Genomic DNA, 20,745 nt, shown 5'->3' on the forward strand with positions numbered 1-20,745 from the left:
GAATAGGTTAAAGGAGCACTGTAATCCCAGTAAACCGGGATCCGTGGGGGACACCTCTCCCGACATCTCTCCATTGTGAGAACTTCCCATTTATACCCACCCTTTGTTTCCTGTTCCTCAACCAGTTTTTAATCCATAGGAGGACTTCCTCTTATTCTCTTAATTGCTGAGTTTTCTCAACAGTCTCTTGGTGGAGGAACCCCTTGTCAAAAAGCCTTTTGGAAATCCAAGTACACAATGTCCACTGGTTCCCCTTATCCACTCTGCCTGTTTTACACCCTCAAAAGAAACTCTGTAGTAAGTTTGTAAGACAGGGTTCTCTCAGATCTGCAAAAGCCACATGCTGACTCTCTCCTCAGCAGGTTCCTTGCTTTCTTTCTTGGCCATGTTTAATAATTTTAGTCTTTAATGATAGATTCTACTAATTTACCAGGAACAGATGTCAAACTGACTGGCTCTGTGTAATTTACTGGGTCCCCCCTAGACACCTCTTTTCTTAAAGGATTGGTGGTGACATTGGCCATCTCTCCAGTAGCCTTCAGTGAATGTGAGGTTTCCGCATTTCAGGGATACAAGTTGCATATTAAAGTGAGAACATCAGCAATTTTAATGATTGAGCTTCTTTTAAGAACTCTTAGGTGTAAATGCAATCTGGGGCCAGGGATTTGGTAGCATTTAGTTTATCAATGGCCGCCAGAACGCTCTTCCTCTTGCTCTACCACTATTCCTTCTAACTAGTTCCTTGGATTCGGCTTCCCTAAGAAGCTTGGTTCAGGTGCAGGTGAATTTTCCCTCACACTTCCTCTTGGGTGAAGACAGGTGCAAAGAATTCATTCAGCTTCTTTTCAATCTCCCTGTCATCTTTTAGCACGCCTTTTGTTCCTTTGTCATCTAATGGGCCTACCACTTCCCTAGCTGGCTTCCTTTAATTTTTTTGATGTGTAATTTGAAGAACTGTTTGTTGCTGGTTCGCAAGCCACATGCATTCCTGCTATAAACCTTTTTTTTTTTCCCTCCCTACAGCTAACTTCTTAGTTTTCTTTTTTGCCACCATTTGTGTTCCTCTCTCCTTATATTCTTCATCTAGTAAAACTGGACTTCCATTTTCTAAAATACATCTTTTTTTTTCTAATAATAATTTTCAACCTCCCTTTGTTAACCATGGTGGCTTTCTTTTAGACTGGGCGCTGCCTTTCCTAACCTGAGTGAACACATTCCCAGCTGGAGCTTCTTTATAATCCAAGTTTTTAAATAACCTCCAAGCATCTTGGACAGTTTTGACTCTCTTGATTTTCCCTTTTAGCTTCCTGTGTACTATCCCCCTCATCGTTGAGAAATTTCCCTTTCTGAAGGCAAATGTAACTACATTAGTAGTTGTCATGTGTTCGCATGCAGAGATAATGAATCTGACAGAATTGTGGTTGCTGTTCCCTATTGGCTCAACAACACTGACTTCCTGCACCAGGTCCTGGTTGCCTCATATAATTAGATCTAGGATCACCTCTCCCCTGGTTGGTTCCACAGCCATCTGCTCTAAGCCACAGTCATTTAGGATATCCAGGAATGTATATATACATATCCAGAAACATCTGGCACATTAAAAATTGGAGTTTTGGAGCACATTTCAAGGGTCAGAAATGCTGTGATGGAAGCACCTATGGTTGAACATTTCTTTCAGAGTGATTGCTCTCGCAGTTCTTGATCCAGTTGACACTGCTGCCAATTTGAAGAGGAAGCTTCTCCAACTCGAGGCCCGATTTGTCTTCAGACTGCAGTCCAGTTCCTCTCTCTTTGGACTCAACCAAAATTTGGACTACTCTGGTTTTTTGTAAACTGGACATTCTTTCTTTGAACTGGGTATTTTCTCTCTCTCTCTCTCTTTTCTGTTTGACTGGTACTTTAAGTAGTGAGAGTGTTGGCTAATGAGTGATTATGCCTGAGTCATTTAACCAGAGGCTCATTCCGCACATGCACCCTGCTTTCAGTGCTCTTTGAAGCTGTGCGGAATAGCAAAATCCACTTGCAAACAGTTGTGAAAGTGGTTTGAAAACACATTATTTTGCGTGTGCGGAAGGGGCCAGATAGTCTTGGGCAACAGGGGTTCTCAATAGAAGGCATTAAGACCAGAGCAGAGTGACAGACCAGAGTCTCTACCCTGGCAAATTCTTCCCTTGTTATTATAATAATTTTCCTTGAGGAGTGTTTTCACAATAGTGAACTCCTATAGTGATATAACCTTTATGTTTTTTGGTTTTTTAGGAGAGCCAGCTCTTGTATAGCTAAGCAAAATAAGCCCCCCCCCCAAAAAAACCCCGATTTTGTGTAGCCTATTTTGAAAAGAATTTCTTTGAAAGACTGCTAGTAGGTTTAATTCCATTCACTTTGTGATATTAATATATTGTGTCTGAAAATTGTTTTGACAATGATTATTTTAAATATTACACAGGATAATGGACCATTGTGAAGGTATACGAAGTCATTCAACAACCAGGGAATGACAGCCCATGTGGATATTGTTTAATGTTAATTTTGTTGTGAGCCCTTTGTAGAGGGACTATTTGGTTTATGTTTCTTTGTAATAAGCCTGTGTAGATCTTGTTTTTGTTAAACAGTATAAAAGCTTATTTGTAATTGTTTGAGTATATGCATATTGAATATTAGAGACATTGGTACATTATTAACAGTAGCCATATAGGTGCTTTTTGGATGGTTAACCCTTGAGCAACCTACCCCACTTTCATTATGGTTGACCCACTTGGATACTGGCAATCTTAACTTGATCCCATTAAATTAAAATTCAAGCCTAATCTTATCACTAAGTCCCTGGAGAAGCCTTTGGGAATGCTGTCTCAGACTTCTATCCTGGGAAACAGAATGCTGCTCTTATTACAAGGCACTGCTGTGAGCAACCTGAGGTCTGAGGTAGGCCTGATAACTACGATTATTTTAGTTTCAAACCACCAAAAATCCACAGTGGAATGGAAACTCTGGCATGGATATTTCAGCTCTGTCCCTATGATCTCCTGGGTCATTGTGCACTTAAAGGATAAGAATGTGTGAAGGTTCACATAAGAAAGGATAACTTTCACCTGTGGGTGTGTTTTCCACAGGTCAAACTTACTGTCATCCAGCTGACCTGTTGGCCCATGTCTGTGAAATACAGCGTAATGATAGAAGAGGCCGCAAGGCTTTTTATGTTGACAGAATCTTTCAAATAGGACCCATCTAGAAGAACCAAGAAGGAAGAACTGGTGACAAATAACATCAACTTGGTGTTCATATGTTCAGAATGGTCCAATTTCAAGGGAATTTCTAATACCAGAAATCAAATTGGCTTCATTTGGATGTCACATTGAAATGCAGTTGCTATGAGGTGCAAGAACGTGGCTTGCTTCTTTGGCTGTCCTTCCTCCTCCCTTCGTGCACAGAGAGCAATTAAGGATTTCAATGAACTTGTTTCCCTACTACCTTTTTGGCCAGCTGCTGTGTATGAAGCCCAGTTCTCGCACAACATTTTAATCCAAATTTAAGCACAGGGTCACATTCACTCGGGTTCAGTTACTAACAACCTCAAGTTTTGTCCTCTGGACCACCAATTGCCACAAAAACGTTGGGGATTAACTGAACAGCATTCAGATGGAAGTCTAATCCTTGACTATCACCTCTTCTTCATGTCTTCCGGCAAAACTAATTTTGGGCAATGAAATATATGCATCAGGAAAAAAAATCTGCACACTTTCTTTGTCATGAGCATAAATAAATTCCAGTGTAGTCAATGCTGATTTTTTTTCAAAAAACCCCCACCATACAAAATCCAAATCATTTATTTATGGTCAATGACCAGAAGAACAAAACAAAAATACACAATTCAGCAACAATAAAACACAGGTCAGAGATAGTACATAGTCTATATTGCTAACAGAGTATGTTCATGGGAATTAAATAATTTATATAAAAAAATTTTCAGTGACTTATGTTTGAAATCCCGTTACACCTAAATTGTGATACATTAAGTAAAAATACAATGATTGGAACAGAGATACAAATTTAAGTATAAAAGACTCATACAATATTTGCTAAAAAGGAAGCCTATAAGGACTGACTAAAAGGCTGGACTTCCAGCCATGTCATCTAAAAGTTGAGCTGATCTAATCTTCCCTCCCCTCGACAATTTGGCCACAGAATATCTCTTTTTATATTTACAGATCAATGCGCAGAAATAGGCTGTTTCCCATGGGATGTTCTGGTTTCTGCTCGACAATGTATATTCCAGTAAATCTTTGTGATTTAGGCTAGTTAAGTCAGACAGGGCAGGACTCAGAATTTCCTTTTGGGGCTGTTCGTACATGGGGCATTTAAAAAACATACGGTCAATAGTGTCAATTTCGCCTAGGGGGCAGGGGCAAAGCCTTTTTTCATAAGGAACTTTCTTATATTTTCCCTCTAGCAGTAAGGAGGGAAGAGAGTTGAATCCGGCCAATGTAAAAGAAGAAGAAGAAGAGTTTGGATTTATATCCCCCCTTTCTCTCCTGCAGGCGACTCAAAGGGGCTTACAATCTCCTTGCCCTTCCCCCCTCACAACAAACACCCTGTGAGGTGGGTGGGGCTGAGAGAGCTCCGAAAAGCTGTGACTAGCCCAAGGTCACCCAGCTGGCGTGTGTGGGAGTGTACAGGCTAATCTGAATTCCCCAGATAACCCTCCACAGCTCAGGTGGCAGAGCTGGGAATCAAACCCGGTTCCTCCAGATTAGATACACGAGCTCTTAACGTCCTACGCCACTGCTGCTCCCTTCTCGTGTTGCTATTTTCTAAAAAGAACAGATATGGTGCTGTACTAACTTGCCATCTTAAATGTTCAAGGAATTTGTTCAAGGAAATGTGCAAAGAATTTAGGGCACTTCTGTAAGTCTGTTTGTCTCCCTATGTCAGAATGTTTTTGTTTGACTAGTATACGGGCCCTTTCAGCTCCTATGGCTATGAGAGTTTCTGCTGAGAATCCCATCTGCTGTATGGAAGTTTGAACTGACTTTTGCCAGCTGGGCAGAAAATTATCCTGGAGGATCAGGGGAAGAAGACCTTGAGGACTGTGAAAGCAGCCGAGCCATTTCGTGATTGATCGTAAGCAGATCAGGGCTTCAATTTTTAACATCCCAGTTTCAAGCCTTATCCATGGCCATTTCCGCACGGCCACGATGGGGGTTGGGTCGGCGTACATGATGCCGACCCAACCCCCCTAGGACCGTTTGCATGAACGGTCCCAGAAACCACTGGGAAGACGGCACCACTGAGCGCCATTGCCCGGTCGATCTACCATCTCTGCAGCTGTTCGGTGCATCGCCGAGGCCTGGGGACACGCCCCCCTGCCCTGCGACGCCAGAGCGGTCGCGCAGGGCAGGAGGGGCATGTCCCTAGGCCTTGGTGATGCACCGGACGGCCGCAGAGACGCTAGGTCGACCGGTCAGAGGGGGGAGGGATGGCGCCTTTGATCCGCTGCCGTTCGCACGGCAGCGGCTCGAAGCCGCCGTTTTCCGTAAACCTCGCTGGGGAAGCGAGGTCGGAAAACGGCTGCTTCGCGCCGCGACTGCGCAGCAGCTGCGCCCCCTGTGCGTTTTTGCCGTCCCCAGGGCGCTGTTAATGGCCCGTGCGGAAAGGGCCCATGAGTTGGAAATGTTTTTTGGAACTTGTAGCAGGGTTCTTAAAAACTATAGCTCCCATGAAACTGCCTTATACTGCATCATTTTTTGGGGGGAGGGGGTTAGAAAGGGAGGTCCATAGATCTGTTTCTGTATTATTTAAGTCTCCTAAATATGGATGGTCAGGGAATTGCTGTAGTCACCTGCAACAGCTATGGGTTTGGGGGGGGGGGGTGCCAGAGGATGTGTGTAGCTACACCTGCAGCAAGTGCAAGTTGGTTGCTCTCTTGGAAAATAAGGGCCAGCAGCTTGAGGTGCAAGACTATGCTCTTCAGCCTGATAAGAAGAATGAGGATTTCCTGGACAGAGTGGAGCAGAAGGTACTGGATGGAGAACACACCAGAGATCTCTCTGAGGAGGAGGGAAGCTCTCAAACACAGGAGGGCGGCAGTTGCAGGAATGCAACACATTGAAGTAGAGGGACCAGACAGCATTATGTAGTTTGAAGCTACAGAACTGATTTGGAGTTCTTTCCTGTAAGGGAGGATAAGGAATGGGCACATGAGCGACAGTCAGCCCTTGGAGAATGTGTGAGTGAAAGAAAGTTCAGCCCATGGAATGGCCCCTGCAAAACCCCAGAGGAGATGTGTGGTGGCGGCAGGGGACTCCCTGCTAAGGGGAACAGAAGTAAATATGCAGTAAATATAATGGAAAATGAAGGCACCTTTATCATAGATAGTGGATCAACTGTGAATATATGTAATAAGATAAGCTTTTTTAAGGACTTATATGACATTCCAGAGAAAAAGGTGTTTGTGGGAAATGACTCTTACTTGATAGCAAGGAAACAAGGATGTGGATCTATTTTTTGCAGATTACTCGATGAATCAGTTAATGAATTTCATATGGAAAATGTTCTCTATTTGCCATACTTTGCCAGATCTTTACTGTCTGTATATAAACTAGAAGATGAAGGTTGTGAATTTCTTTTAAAAAATGGACAGTGCTTTATTACAAAGAATGATGAGTTGTGTTTTGTAGCTACCAAAGTGAAAGGATTGTATAATGTAAATCAACAAGATGATTTTGACTATGGATCAGGAGATGAGTCTGACCCAGAAACTGACCCTGAAACGAGTGAGGCACACCTTGCTCGGTCATGCAAGCACGGAAGTTGGACAGGCAGAAAGATTATGCCAGAATGGCCAGAAACAAGTTCCAGCGCAATCTTCAAGTCTTGAGAACAGAGGGGCAGGAGAATTTGTATCCAAGGCGATGCAGGACTTCATGAGACAGGAAGGCATCGAACAGCAGATGACAGTTCCCTACATTCCAATCTTTAACTGTGGCTGTAGCAGTCTTTCTGCACAACAAACCAACTGCTGTTGCTATATCTGGTCTGGTTAGTGTACTTATTGCCTAAAGATTCTCTGCATTTGGTGTTATCAGCAAGTGGTTCTGTTAGATCTTTCTGTTTTGCATAGTTCATTTCCATAGGTGTAGAAATGAAATGGACGCCTGTTTTTATGTATTAATCTGTTTTTGCTGGTTATTTTATTGTTGACATGAGATGGAGCCTATGTATTTATAGTGTATGTGTGATTTGCTACTGCTTGTCTCTGAACCTTTGCTGTTCACCGCCCGGAGCCCTTTGGGGATCGGGCGGTATATGAGACGAAACAATAAATAAATAAAAATAAAAATAAATAATTAAGAGACTTGTTAGATACCTGAAAGGTAGTGCACACTTTTAAACTACCTGCCACTACTGATGCTACACTAAAGGCTTATATTGATGCTGACTGGGGTGGAGAACCAAAAGAGAGAAAATCTGCCAGTGGTCACATAATTTTCTTAGGAGATGGTCCTATTAGTTGGTCAAGCACCAAACAGGAAATAATAGCATCATCCACCACAGAAGCAGAACATGTGTCTGCTGCACATGGTTGTCAAGAGTTAAAGTGGCTGTGCCAGCTACTAACAGATTTAGGCTTAGACACACCACAACTCATACCAGTTTATGAAGACAACCAATCAAGGCTGCATTCGACTTTCCAAAGAAGATGCAAAGAAACAAACCAAACATATTGATGTGAAGCACCATCTAGTGAGAAAGCTGCAAAAGGACGGTGTGATTCAACTGATCTGCTGCCACACTACTGAGATGGTTGCAGATGTTCTCACTAAGCTCCTGCCAAGACCCCATTTTGAAGAACTTAGAAGCAAGATAAACCTGACTATTTGAGTCATGAAACATCGAGAGGGAGTGTTGGAAGTGAAGGAATTAATGCTGTTTCCTGCCTCAACCCACAGAGGGGTTTTTACTAGATAGGGACCTAGGGATTGACACCTTTATCATCCTGGCTTTGATAGAGTAAAGAGCCTTTGATCTTAGATTGCTATTCTCAGGGACTTCCTTCCTTCCGCCTTCTTCTCACACACTTCTCCATCTTACTCCACCATGCCTAGATGGAGGATGAGTGCCCCGTGCATCCATCTCCATCCAGCTAGATTAGAATAGTTTAGTGATGGGGTGGGAAAAAAGGATGCTATAAAATGTTGTAAAGCATAAACAAGAAATGATCCAAAATATCAATAAAAAATTATTTTAAAAAGAATAGTTTAGTGAACCTATCTACCTACCTTTCTATCCAGAATGGAGTTCACTAATAAATACCCTTTTGATTAAATTGGAAACCACAAGTGACTCCATGTTTTCTTTGTGCCTAAGCTGACACGCACGCTTGAGGGATCTGCTTTACTCTGCTGTACTAAAGCTTACGAAAGCGCGTTGTTCATTGTGCAATGGTAAGGTCTCTGAGGAGAGATTTACCAACATAAACTGTAAGGGAGGGAGACCTGATTCAGGAGGACAAGAGTTCATCAAGTGCTAGAGATAATAGTCCGAAGGTTGTAGAGAGAACTAAGTGAATAGTTTAAGAATCCAACAGTGGGAGGAAAATAATCTTAAACAAGTAGCCAGGGGGAATGAACCATGGTCTTAGATGTCTCTACATGAATGCACAGAGCATGGGAAATACACAAGATGAACTTGAGCTCTTAACATGGCAAAGCAAATATGACACAATAGGAAACCTGGTGGGATGAGTCTCATGATTGGAATGTAACACTTGAGGGGTATAACCTATTTCAGAGAAATAGACCAACTAGGAAAGGAGAAGGAGTAGCATTAAATTTCAGAGATTATTATATTTGTGAGGAGGTCCATGATTTAAAGCCTGGAAGCCAGGTTGACAGCATCTGGGTAAAAATTAAGGGGGGGGAGAAACAACAGTGATCTCATTGTGGGAGTAGAAGAGCTGGACGATGCCTTCCTGGATCAGATGGTGAAACTTTCACAAAGGAGAGAAGTAGCAGTAATGGGAAATTTCAGTTATTCTGATATTTGTTAGAAGTAAAACTCTGCCAAGACTATAAGGACCAACAATTTTCTCACTTTGCCACACAGGCAATTTCATGGACCAGAAGGTGGAATAAGGGGGATTGACTATTTTAGAGCAGTCCCAACCAACAATGATGACCTGGTTAATGGGGTGGAAGTGATAGGATCCTTAGGTGGGAGTGATCATGTTTTCCTGGAGTTTGTTATACAGTGAAAAGGGGATGCCAAGTGTAATCAGACATGCACTCTAGATTTTAAGAAAGCTGACTTTAGTAAACTTAGGAAACTACTGGATGTGATTCCATGGTTAAGAATACTAAAAAAAAGGAAGGAGTGGATCATGGAAGAGAGTTCCTTAAAAGTGAAATCTTGAAGGCAGAATTTGAAACAGTTTCAATGAGGAGAGGTATTTAAGGAAACCAGCATGGATGTCTAAAGAACTTTCCACTGAGCTGAGATTGAAAAGAGACATGTACAAGAAATCGAAAAAGGAGGGAATCGCCAAAGAGGAATTCAAACAAATAGCCAGGATGTGTTGGGAGAAAGTCAGAAACCTAAAGCTCAGAATGAGCTCAGGATTGCAGGAGAGGTTTCAAACAATAAAAAGGGCCTTTTTTTTATGTTCATAGCAAAAGAAAGAAAAAGGGTCACTACATGGAGATGGCAAAATTCTAAGAGGGGATGGAGAAAAAGCAGAACTACTCAACACCTTCTTTGCCTCAGGCCGTTTCCGCACGGGCGGAAAATGATGGCCTGGAGACGGTAAAAACGCCGTCTCCAGGCTGCCATCGCACGGGCGGCGCAGCTGCAGCGCCGCCGCGCGCCGCCCGGCTGGCCTGCAGCCGGCATATTCCGAAAACGCTAAGAAGCGTTCTTTTGGGAATACGGCGCCATGAAGCCGCTGCCGAGCGAACGGCAGCGGCTTCAACAGCCTCCGACCCGGCACTTTCACCTTGTCCCTGGGCCTCGGCGTCGCTGAGGCCTGAGGGACCTTACCCTGCCCTGCGCCGCTCGAGCAGGCGCGCGGGGCCAGGGTCAACCATCAGGCTTTCGGCGACCACGAGGCCCAGGGAATTAAGCAGTCATCGCGAGCGCCGGCGCGCATGCCGCTGCCCGCCTGACCGCCTCCGCGACCCTGCCGGTCGGGCGCGAAGCTGCCGATTCCAGCCGCTCGCGCGGAAACGGCCATAGTCTTTTCCCAAAAGGAAATCAATTCTCAACCATGGGAAAATGGAAAAGAAGATACAATAGGGGAAATTCAGCACAGAATAAAGAGATAGAACAGGAATATCTGGCTACTTTAAATGAATTCAAATCTCCAGGGCCTGATGAACTACATCCCAGTGTATTAAAAGAACTGGCATAAATAATCTCAGAACCACTTGCTATAACCTTTGAGAACTCCTGGAGAACAGGAGAAGTCCCAGAAGACTGAAGGAGGGCTAATGTTGTCCCCATCTTCAAAAAGGGGGAAAAAGAGGACCCAAAGAATTATCACTCAATCAGCATGACAGCAAAACCAGGAAAGATTATAGAGTCTGTCATTAAATAGTCTGTCAGTACTTAGAAGAGAATGCCATAATCACTAAAAGTCAACACTGGTTTCTGAAAAACAATTCATGCCAGACTAATCTTATCTCTTATTTTGAGTAACAAGAAGTTTGGTAGGCAAAGGGAATGCTGTGGATGTAGCATACCTTGATTTCAGTGAGGCCCTTGGCAAGTTCCCCCCTCACATCTTTGCAAGGAAGCTGGTAAAATATGGGCTAGACAATTCTACTGTTGGATGGTTGACTGACCAAACCCAAAGGGTGCTCACCAATGGCTCATCTTCATCCTGGAGAGAAGCAACTAGTGGGGTGCCACAGGGTTCTGTGATATTCAATGTTTTTATCAGTGACTTGGATGATGGAATAGAGGGCATGCTAATAAAATTTGAAGATAACACCAAATTAGGAGGGGTAGCTAATATGCCAGAGGGCAAGATCAGAATTCAAAACTACCTGGACAGATTAGAGAGCTGGGTCAAAACTAACAAAATGCATTTCAACAGAGATAAATATAAGTCAGAAAAAATTGAAATACATAGATATAAGATGGGTTACACCTGGCTTGACAATACTAGATGTGAAAGGGATCTGGGAGTCTTAGGAGACCAGAAGCTGAACATGAGTCAGCAGTGTGATGCGGCAGCTAAGAAAGCCAATGCAATTCTGGGCTGTATAAGTAGGAGTATAGTGTCTAGACTGAGGTCTGTAATACTACCTCTCTATTCTGCATTGGTCAGTGCTCACCTGGAATACTGTATCCAGTTCAGAGCACTGCAACACAAGAAGGATATTGAGAAGTTGGAATGGATCCAGAGGAGGGTGACCAAAATGGTAAAAGGTCTTGAATCCAAGCCCTATGAGGAGTGACTTAGGGAGCTGGGTATGGTTAGTCTGGAGAATAGAAGGTTAAGGGGTGACATTAGTCATGCTTAAATGTTTGATGTCATGTTGAAGATGGAGCAAGCTTGTTTTCTGCTGCCTCAGAAACTGGGACATGGAGTAATGGATTCAAGGTGCAGGAAAAGAGATTCCACCTAAAGTTCCTGACTGTCAGAGCTGTCTGACAGTGTAATTCACTGGTGGAGAGTGGTGGAGTTTCCTTCTTTGGAGGTTTTTAAACAGGCTGAATGCCCATCTGTCAGGGAGTGCTTTGATTTTGTATTCCTGCATGACAGGGTGTTGGACTAGATGGCCCCTGAGGTCCCTTCCAACTCTGTGATTCTATGAATCAGTCCGTCAAGATCAGTATTGTCTGCTCAGACTTGCAGCTGCTCTCTGAGGTTTCAGGAAAAGCTCCTGCACATCATCCACTCCCTGGACCTTTCTACTGAAGATGCTGGAGATTGAACCTCAGAACTTCTGAATGTCAAACAGATGTTCAACCACTGAGCCACAGCCTCCCTCTCATGTAGGGTTATACAGGGCTGGAGCAAGGGGGAACTGTGCCCAGGGCACACATGCTTCCAATACTGTGCCCCCGCCACGCCCCTGCGTTGGCATGTGCCCAGTGCACCATGCACCCCCGCCCCCCACCCCTTGGCCCTTTGCCACTGGGGTTAGATCCTGTACATCTGTTGCGCTAGAGGAGATGCTTCCTTCCAGTGGAGGAAATCTCTTGCATCAGGAAAAACTTCATTCCCCACAAGGAAAGTGCCTCTGCTGATTCTCAGAAATCAGCCCAGCATCTTGACATTCAGTCTTATATAGAAAGGTTTTTGATTTCTCTGAAACACAAGCAACACTTACTGCGTTCTAGTCGCAGGCCGACACGAGACGGATACCACTGAGGACCTGCACAGAGAACCAAGATGTTGGGTTCCAGAGCATTTTTTAAAAAAGACAAGTGCATAAAATCCAGTCAGTCAGGTCATGCTAGGTCAGTCACAAGCCAGCTCAGGGTTGGAAAATTCGTGGGAATCTGGGAGTGGAAATTGGGGAGGACAAGATTTAGGAAGGGGAGTGGGTTCAGCAGGATAGAAAGCCACGGGATCTACTCTCCAAAGCAGCCATTTTCTCCAGGGGAAATGATCTCTGTCATCTGGAGATCAGTTGTAATATCAGGAGGTATCTGGGTTCCACTTGGAGGTTGGGAACCCTACTGTTGTGCTCTGCTGTGGTTGGAGATTAAGCTTCATGTTGGAAAATGTGTTTCTATTCTTCCTGCAATATATGGGTGGCAGGAGCCTACAGATGATCTGTCCTCCCCTCTCCCACTGTCATCCTTGCAATAGTGTTCACAAGGGGCATCCAGATGAGCAAACTTCAGCTAGTGTTTGTCCCCCTGAAGTCATTACGGACGACGCAATGAAGAGACGAGACGCAGTGATATCAGGATCCGGTGGAGAGAAGCCAGTGGCGATCTAGCGTGATCCGTGGATCTGGCTAATCTGCCGAAGGTCCCTGCCACCTTTATTATTATATGGGTTTGGGAAGGGTGGGAGAGCCGGGAGAAGGTTGCACACCATGACTCCATTGGGGCTTATCGCGGGAGGAAACGCTCCTGTCTGGGTCAATCCACACCTGGGGGTCTTGTGGAGCTCCTTTGTCTGGGGCATCTTGTGACCCGTGAGTCAGAGGGGTCTTGTGATGGGTGTGCGTGTGCGCCCAGGAGGGGACAGATGGTGCAGGCATTCCTGTGCACTTTCTGAGGCTCTACTGGGTCCGCTGACGCACCCCTACATCCCCCAAAGCCAAGTTAGAACTGATGGTTTGTTCGCTTGCTTACTCCTTATTTCATGCAGACACCATCTTTCTACCAAATGAGGGCCAAAGCAATGTACATTGTTCTCCATTTTATCCTCACAACAATCTTGTGATGTAGATTTAGGCTGAGAGTGTGTGACTTGCCCAAAATCATTCAGCAATTTTTCATTCATGGCAGAGTGCATATTTGAAGCTTAGTGTCCAAGACTCTAAACACCACACCAAACTGATTTGAAAAATCCATCTCTGCCAAATTCTGAATTTTGGAATGCTATATGGCCAGCAGCGGTTACCAGAGCACAACTAATAATAGGTTCTTTGGAGTTCTAGTCTCCTAAAATAATATCTCTTTTTAGAAGTTTGACTTTTAAAAAAGTTTTTTTTGCCACAAAGGAGGAATTGTTTCTGAAGGAACTTGTGCCTTTTATTGTGGAAACTTCTGCTGTGCTTCCTCCAAGGGAAGAAATAAAAGTTTTCAAAATTACAAATGAAAAAAATAAAAGAAGTATTTCAGTTGCAAGTGCTTAGTTTTGAAAGGGATATTTTTTGTAGCTTGAACTGTCATAGTTTGGCAGGAAGGTTATTTTTAAATAAAGTAATGGAAATCTTTGTATGTGTAAAGACTACTTTTCCTTATTTTAACTGGAAAAGTGGGGGGGTCGTCTTATACACCCAGTCGTCTTATACGCCGGTATATACGGTATTGCTTCTTTGGAGGGTGGACTTTATGGCATTATACATGTAGTCTGTATTGAAAAACACAGAGTTTTGGCTTGTGTCTGATTCACAGATTATGGATAAGGGCTTTTTTGCTTTATTTGGCATGCATGAAATGATGGTTAACAGTCCTCATTTCTGGTTCTGGTATCGCTTATGTATTTTTATTGTAATGTTCTATTTTAAATAATATTTTTAATGAGTGCTGCCTTGGGGATAATAAACATGTTTTAATTTTAAAAAATGATGTCTTTCTAACTCTTTCCTGCTTCTAAAAAGAAGCATTCCAAATACAATAAAATAAAGAAGTTTGCAAAAAATCACCATTAAATGGTAGTTCAGTGTGTGGAAGAAAAGCTAGCTAGTCCAGTCATAATCTTTAACTTGCTATCTGTCATGTCAACCAGAGGAGATAAATTATGTGCAAGTAAAACACATCAGGACATTTTGTGGCTGTGCTCTTAAACAGATATGTCCCAAATGTCATTTCAGGTGGACGGAAGGGAATTTTGTCTGAGGATTCTCAAGAACACTTCGAAGTAACTGCAGAGAGATAAGAGCACCCCCACCTCTTGGGGCCAGGAGGAGCGGAAGAAGGCCTGGGAAAGAAGCTGAGCCGTTCAGGGAAAGGAGACATTTGGGAAGGGTGTAATGCGACACGATCCAGTTGAAGAGCAAGAGAGAGCAGGACCAGCCACAATTATGCCTGTTTAAGTTCAATAAAGTTAAGCCCAGAGCTCATTCTCTCACATGGAACAAAAATCAGTGGAATTTGAAGAAAGGAAAAAGACCTGCAGCTGGTTCAGAATGGAGCAGCAACAGTCGTACCCACATTGTGGCCAGGCTCCAGCTGACAGAAGGACATTGGACTTTTCTGAAAACAGTTTAACTGGTTGTTAACTTAGAGCAAGGTGGTGCTTATTATTAGTGGCCTGCATGGCTTGGGATCATAACTCAAAGCCCGCCTCTCCCCAAGTAACCCCATGTAACTGTTACTGTCTCCAGGTTCCCACCTTCCAGTTGTTCCTTCAGGGGATCCTATGTGGCATCCACTACAATCTATTACCCAGAGAGTGTTTCAGGCAGTGAACTCTTGGCGCTTCCCTAGATGGCCATGGACTGATACTTATCACCTTCTCCGCATGGCCAATTGGCCAAGTGCTGGAAGGGGCTGATGGGAATTCGTAGTCCATAATATCTGAGTGCCAAAGGTTCACCACCACTGATTGCTTTTCCTGTGGCTCCTCCCACTTTACTGATTGGGCACCCTGAGGAGGTTAAGGGTCCTGGGAAGTTTTTAGGAGGTATTGCATGGCTGGTTCATTCACCCAGATCCTTCAAGGGGCAGGCATTCTTGCTTCTCTGCATTAGGACTTTAGGGGGAGGACAGAAGAAGTTTTGTTGGATGCCTTCATTGGCCATGTGTTGTTGTCAGTCATCTTGAGCCATGGGGAAAGAGTACAAATGTTAAAATGAATCTATAACCTAGGGTTGTTAATTCTAGGTTGGGAAATGCCTGGAGATTTGGGGGTGGAACCCGGGAGAGTGAGATTGGGGAAGTGTTGGTGATAATGCTATAGAGTCCACCCTCCAAAATGATCTCTGTCACATGAAGATCAGTTGTCGTTTGGGGAGATCTTCAGGTCCTGACTAAAGGTTGACAACCATAATGCATACATAAAATAAGCACCGCTACGGCTGAGTCTTGCCCACCGAGGCTGGTTTTGCTTAGCCAACTTTCATGGCAGGTAAAAAGTCTTTGCCATAAAAGATTGTGAGTGAGGCTAAATAAACCTTAACATGACTTCATGGGTAGATGAATCAGCAAAAGAATCAAAGGAATTATTGGGCAACACTTTTAATTGGTGGGACTGAAAATCAAAGGTGTGCCACTGAGCCGCATTTAATGCTTTGAACTCTCTTTACTTCTGGTCTGTAAAACCATGTAACAGGGATTAAGAGGAAGAAAAATGTTACAGGTTATATCACCTTCCTTCTAACAAAGTAGCATGGGTAGGCCACGGTGTGAGTTATTTCACCCTTTACTGACCCAAAATTATTTAGGATTCCTTTCTAACACTCAGGATCTATCAGATCATCAGATCATTCATCCACCCAGCACCCTGCAGGATGGGAGACGCAGGAGCTGGAGGGCAGTGAGACCTCCAGCACACAAAGCATCGGCTGTGCCAGGGAGCTACAGCCAGCCGTTTGTGCTGCAGTTTCTACCGCAAGCTTGGAGCAGTGGATGGCGGCAAGTTTTGGGTAATTCGAAAAGTTTAATTTTTTTCCAATAAATAATTGTTGGGCAGCCCAATCCAGGGTGGGGGAATCACCCTCTGGAGTCACTGCAGGCTTATGCCAGTGGATTTGCCCTCCCCTGGAGCATCTCTACTCCTGGCCTGGCTAAGGGGGGAGCAGATCCACTGGCCAGGCTCGACACTGCTGCAAGGGTCCTGAGACATTCGCCACGGGTTAGCTCAGTTCTCTCCACATCAGTGCGTCTCTGGAGGCTGCCCCGAGCTGTGTTGGCATGGTGGGGTCATGGAGGAGGCACTCCTGGGCTGGAGCTGATGTTCCTAAGGGCCAATTTTCATGGCTCTGGATTGGACTGTAAAGTGAATATGTTTCAAGTAAAATAATCGATTGAAAAGTGGCTTTCATCAAGTGACCAATTTAAATAAATTTTCTTAGAACTGTGCACAGTTTCTATGCAACAGGAAGCTCATGACAACAACCATGTACTTTGCCCCATCTCTCACCCCCCCCTCCGCAATTGGGAGCAAAAGATATAATCACAGAATCATGAAGCTGGGAGGATCCATACAGGTCATCTAGTCCAATTCCCTCCTTGAGTCAGGATCAGCCTATAGCATTCCTGACAAGTGTTTCCCCAGCTGTCGGTTGAAGACCGTCTGACAACTCCTTCCCCTAGAACTGTGGTGGCGAACCTTTGGCACTCCAGATGTTATGGACTACAATTCCCATCAGACTATGGACTGAGCACTCCCCTATCAGCCAGATGTTCTCAGCATGGCCAATTGGCCATGCTGGCAGGGGCTGATGGGAATTGTAGTCCATAACATCTGGAGTGCCAAAGGTTCGCCACCACTGCCCTAGAAAAGGGGTCAGCAGGTGATTTTTTTTAAAAAAAGAAGTCACCATTGCCATAGAGTTTCCAGTGATTTCCAGAGAACTGTGCCATAATTTCCGTATTTTCCTAGAAGGGGTGTCCAGACTGTGGCCAATGTCTACTTCCTGTTTCCCTGCCACAGCCAGTCGCCCACTGGTTGGCAACCCTTTCCCCAGGCCAACTGTGGTCAATAGATTAATCCTAGGAGTTAGAGAGCCGGCCCTCCATCACTCAGTGATAAAGCAGGGATTGAAACCAGGATTTCTTTGGACTAGCAGAGGCAACAAAAATAAACAGGTGTAGTAGACCAAAAGCTCGGTTTATGGCTTGAGAAGAAGAATTGCCAATTCCAAATCTGTAAATTGCTGGAGATTTGGGGGTGGAGCCTGGGGAAGGCAGGGCTTGAGGAAGGGTCTGTTCTCACCACCCCGGCGTCTGAATCTGCCATTTCCTCCAGATCCCTGATCCCTGCAGGGTGGAGATCAGTTGCAGTTCAAGGAGGACTCCAGGCAACACTGTTTAGCAGATGTGTTACAAAGTGCATGTCCTTAATCTTGACAGAAATGCAGTCAGAAAGCAGAATGAGCAGGTAGCCAGCACATTGAATGTCGTGTACATGAGGAAAGCACAGGAGCATTTTCACCTTTACATAAGGTGACCAGATTTTTATTCCTGTAATGCAGGGCACGTGCGCACCCGTGCTGCCGCAGGAGCACACTGCCTTTTGCGGCGCTCCCCGGTCAGGAAACAGGGAAGCGCCCCAGAAGGCAGTGCGGCAGCGCAGGAGGAGCGCGCGGCCGCAGGAGCGCATTGCCTAATTGGGACAATTTAAAAACCCCACGGGACGCGGGACACATTGCGGAAAAGCGTGAGTGTCCCGCCAAAAGTGGGATGGCTGGTCACCTTACCTTTACATATTCACTGCACATCAAAGAAAGCCCAGTCTTTTCTTCCAGTGAGAGTTGTCTGGGGATCCCTTGGGATTACATCTCCAGTCTATAGAGATTAGTTCCCCTGGAGAAAATGGCTGCTTTGAAAGGTGGATTCTGTGGCTCGCTTGTGCCCCGCTGAGGTCCCTGTCCTCCCCAGCCTCCATCACCACATTCCCAAGAGACTCCCAACCTGGATCTGGCAACCCCGCCCACCCTGCCATCCCCCACCAGAGACCAGGTGGGACCTGGCAACCTGACTCGTAGCTTGTTCCTGAACACTAGCCTGCTAGGGCATCATTTCTCCAATAAATGCAGCTGTGAGCTTTCAGATGACTGGAAGGAACTTATTTGCCAGCTGCAAACAACCCAGTACTTACATACTTTGTGGAACTTATGTTTTACATCCAGAAGTGTAGATGAAGGCGGTATCTGAAAAAAGGGGAGGGGGAGAAAATGTTTGCTCTTTCCTGTTCACCAGCCTTGCATTTTTTTTAAGTTAGAAAAAAAAACCTGTGCCACTTCGTGCTCCAAAGGCCGTAGTTAAGCACTTCTATGCACCATTGGGCTAACTGGGAAGATTTCAGCCACTATAAAGGTTAGAGTGCTGGACTGGGAGCCAGGAGACCAGGATTCAACTCACCTCGTTTGCTATGGATGCCTCTCGGGCAACTTTGGGTCAGTCACCAAATCTCAGCCATAACCTACTTCAAATAGTGGAGTGCTGTGTGGTTTCCTTGGGTCTGTGGCTTATGGGAGCTAGGGTGTTCTAGCAGCATTCTCTCCTGACGTTTCGCCTGCATCTGTGACTGGCATCTTCAGAGGATCTTCAGATGCCAGCCACAGATGCAGGCGAAACGTCAGGAGAGAATGCTGCTAGTGTCAGGTCCATGCCTGTCAGTGCTTAGATGTCTTGCTGTGTGGGAATTGCAAACGTTTCCTGTAAATGCTTTCCTGTTTCCCTCTCCCCTCCCTGGCAATTCCCTGGCGCCAGCCCTCCTGCGGGAAGGTGTGAACGTTCCCAGGTTTCTTGAAGCTCTGTAGTGCAAATGTTATACACTTTGTGAAACACATTTGGTGGGAATCAAATGGGGGGGGAATTGAAGGATATAATCGCTGGATCTAAGCGGGAGAGCTTAGATTCAGCTTTCTCTGTTACTCTATGTGTTATAGAAATAAACTGCTTTAGGATTTGCCTACAGTCTCTGTTATTTCCACGTGCGAGAGCCTGACAGCTAGAACACGGCCATACAGCTCGGAAACCACACAGCACTCCAGTGATTCCGGCCGTGAAAGCCTTCGACAATGCCACTCCAAATAGTTGTTGTTGGGATAAAATGGTGGCGAGAAGAACAGTGTGGGCCACTTTGGGTCCCTCTTGGGGAGGATGGTGGGGTATAAATAAAGTTAATAACCACAATAATTTGGACTTAATCTCACCATTGAAATGAGTGAGGTTTAAACTGGCTTATTTTTAGGCTGGAGTGGAAAGGGGGAGGGGTGTGAATGTAGCCCAGGGGGAGGGGAGCAACCATTTCTGTCCCCAGTAGCCCCCACAAGGTTGTGCACAGAGGCCCCAAAGGGTCAATGAGACTTGAAGGGGACATGTGCAGACCCCTCGTGGGTTTCCCTTGGCTGTTCTGCCCCCTCCTGACCTCTCCCATCTTGCAGGGAGGAATTAGCTAGTTACTCATGAATCAAAGAGAAACGTGTTTGGTTTGGTTTTGCCTTGTGAAATACAACGGCCTCAGGTGCATGGACTTTTTCTTCACTTGCTGTGCACTGTGGAGTTTGGGGAGAAGGAGATTCGTGGGATTGATGGACACCCATCTAGATGCTGTCCCAAGTGACTGGGGCAGGGAGGCTACAAAAGCAAACAAAGGTGATAGATAATCTGGGGATTATTATGAGGTGGAAAATGTCAGGATTAGTAAAATGGCCGACAGAAACAAAATGGATGAACATATGTTCAGCTTCTCAGTCCAGCAGAAAGCATCATCAAGTTAAAGGTCATGTAAAGTTCAAGTGACAGTTAGGCTTCAGTGAAAAAGTAGCAAGTGTAGATCTTTGAAGGGAAAGTTATGGACCAATTGGGGGCTTGCTGCTGAGGCAGGATAATGTATCCAATGTATGAGACTGAGCCTAAGCTGGAGTTCAGAACCTTTATATGTAACCTCCTACTCTGCATATTGTTCTTCTGTAATGAGCTGTCTGAAGGGTAAGCTGTGTGCTTAGAAAGCTGTGCGCTGTATATAGATTAGAAGTGTTCTGTTTAGCTAGATTAGTTTATATTTGTAGTCTTGTATATTATTGCAACTTATTAAGTAAAGGCCTTCCTATGGAAAGAAAAGACAGAAAAGGTGTCCCCACATCAGCCTCTCTCCAGATCAGGTGAATCATACTCTGCATTTTCTTGGCTGGGCAAAAGGCCGAAATAATAAATATCTATACTCTGCATTTTATCTAGCTTGGGAAGTTGTGGGGGACTGGGGGACTGTCCCTGGGAAAGGAGAAGAGGGAACTCAGCCCTCCAAAGCAACCATTTTTTCCAGGGTAACTGATTTATGCAGTTTGGAGATCAGCTGAAATGGATTTCAAGCCGCAAACAGGAGACTGACAACCCTACTGACATCTGTACTTGAAAATAGACCAGCGTAGATAAAGTTACCACGCTCCA

The 20,745-nt window shown here is 44.8% G+C and overlaps 1 protein-coding gene across 2 annotated transcripts in view; it reads right to left on the reverse strand.

The window, feature by feature from the left end:
* The window catches only part of TECRL (trans-2,3-enoyl-CoA reductase like), a 45,283-nt gene that overhangs the window by 22,748 nt on the left and 1,790 nt on the right, over positions 1-20,745 (reverse strand). Inside the window, exons 2-4 of one of the 2 annotated variants that reach the window (XM_048510331.1) lie at positions 18,449-18,500; positions 12,333-12,377; positions 3,122-3,225 (exon numbers count right to left, since the gene is read on the reverse strand). The exons of the other annotated variant lie outside the window; for it this stretch is intronic. Of the exons in view, the coding sequence (XP_048366288.1) occupies positions 3,122-3,225; positions 12,333-12,377; positions 18,449-18,500 (201 nt within the window). The remainder of the gene's footprint in view (positions 1-3,121; positions 3,226-12,332; positions 12,378-18,448; positions 18,501-20,745) is intronic. 2 annotated transcript variants of the gene reach the window in all.

This window comes from Sphaerodactylus townsendi, linkage group LG11 (assembly GCF_021028975.2).
Source record: "Sphaerodactylus townsendi isolate TG3544 linkage group LG11, MPM_Stown_v2.3, whole genome shotgun sequence".
Classification (NCBI taxonomy): domain Eukaryota; kingdom Metazoa; phylum Chordata; class Lepidosauria; order Squamata; family Sphaerodactylidae; genus Sphaerodactylus; species Sphaerodactylus townsendi.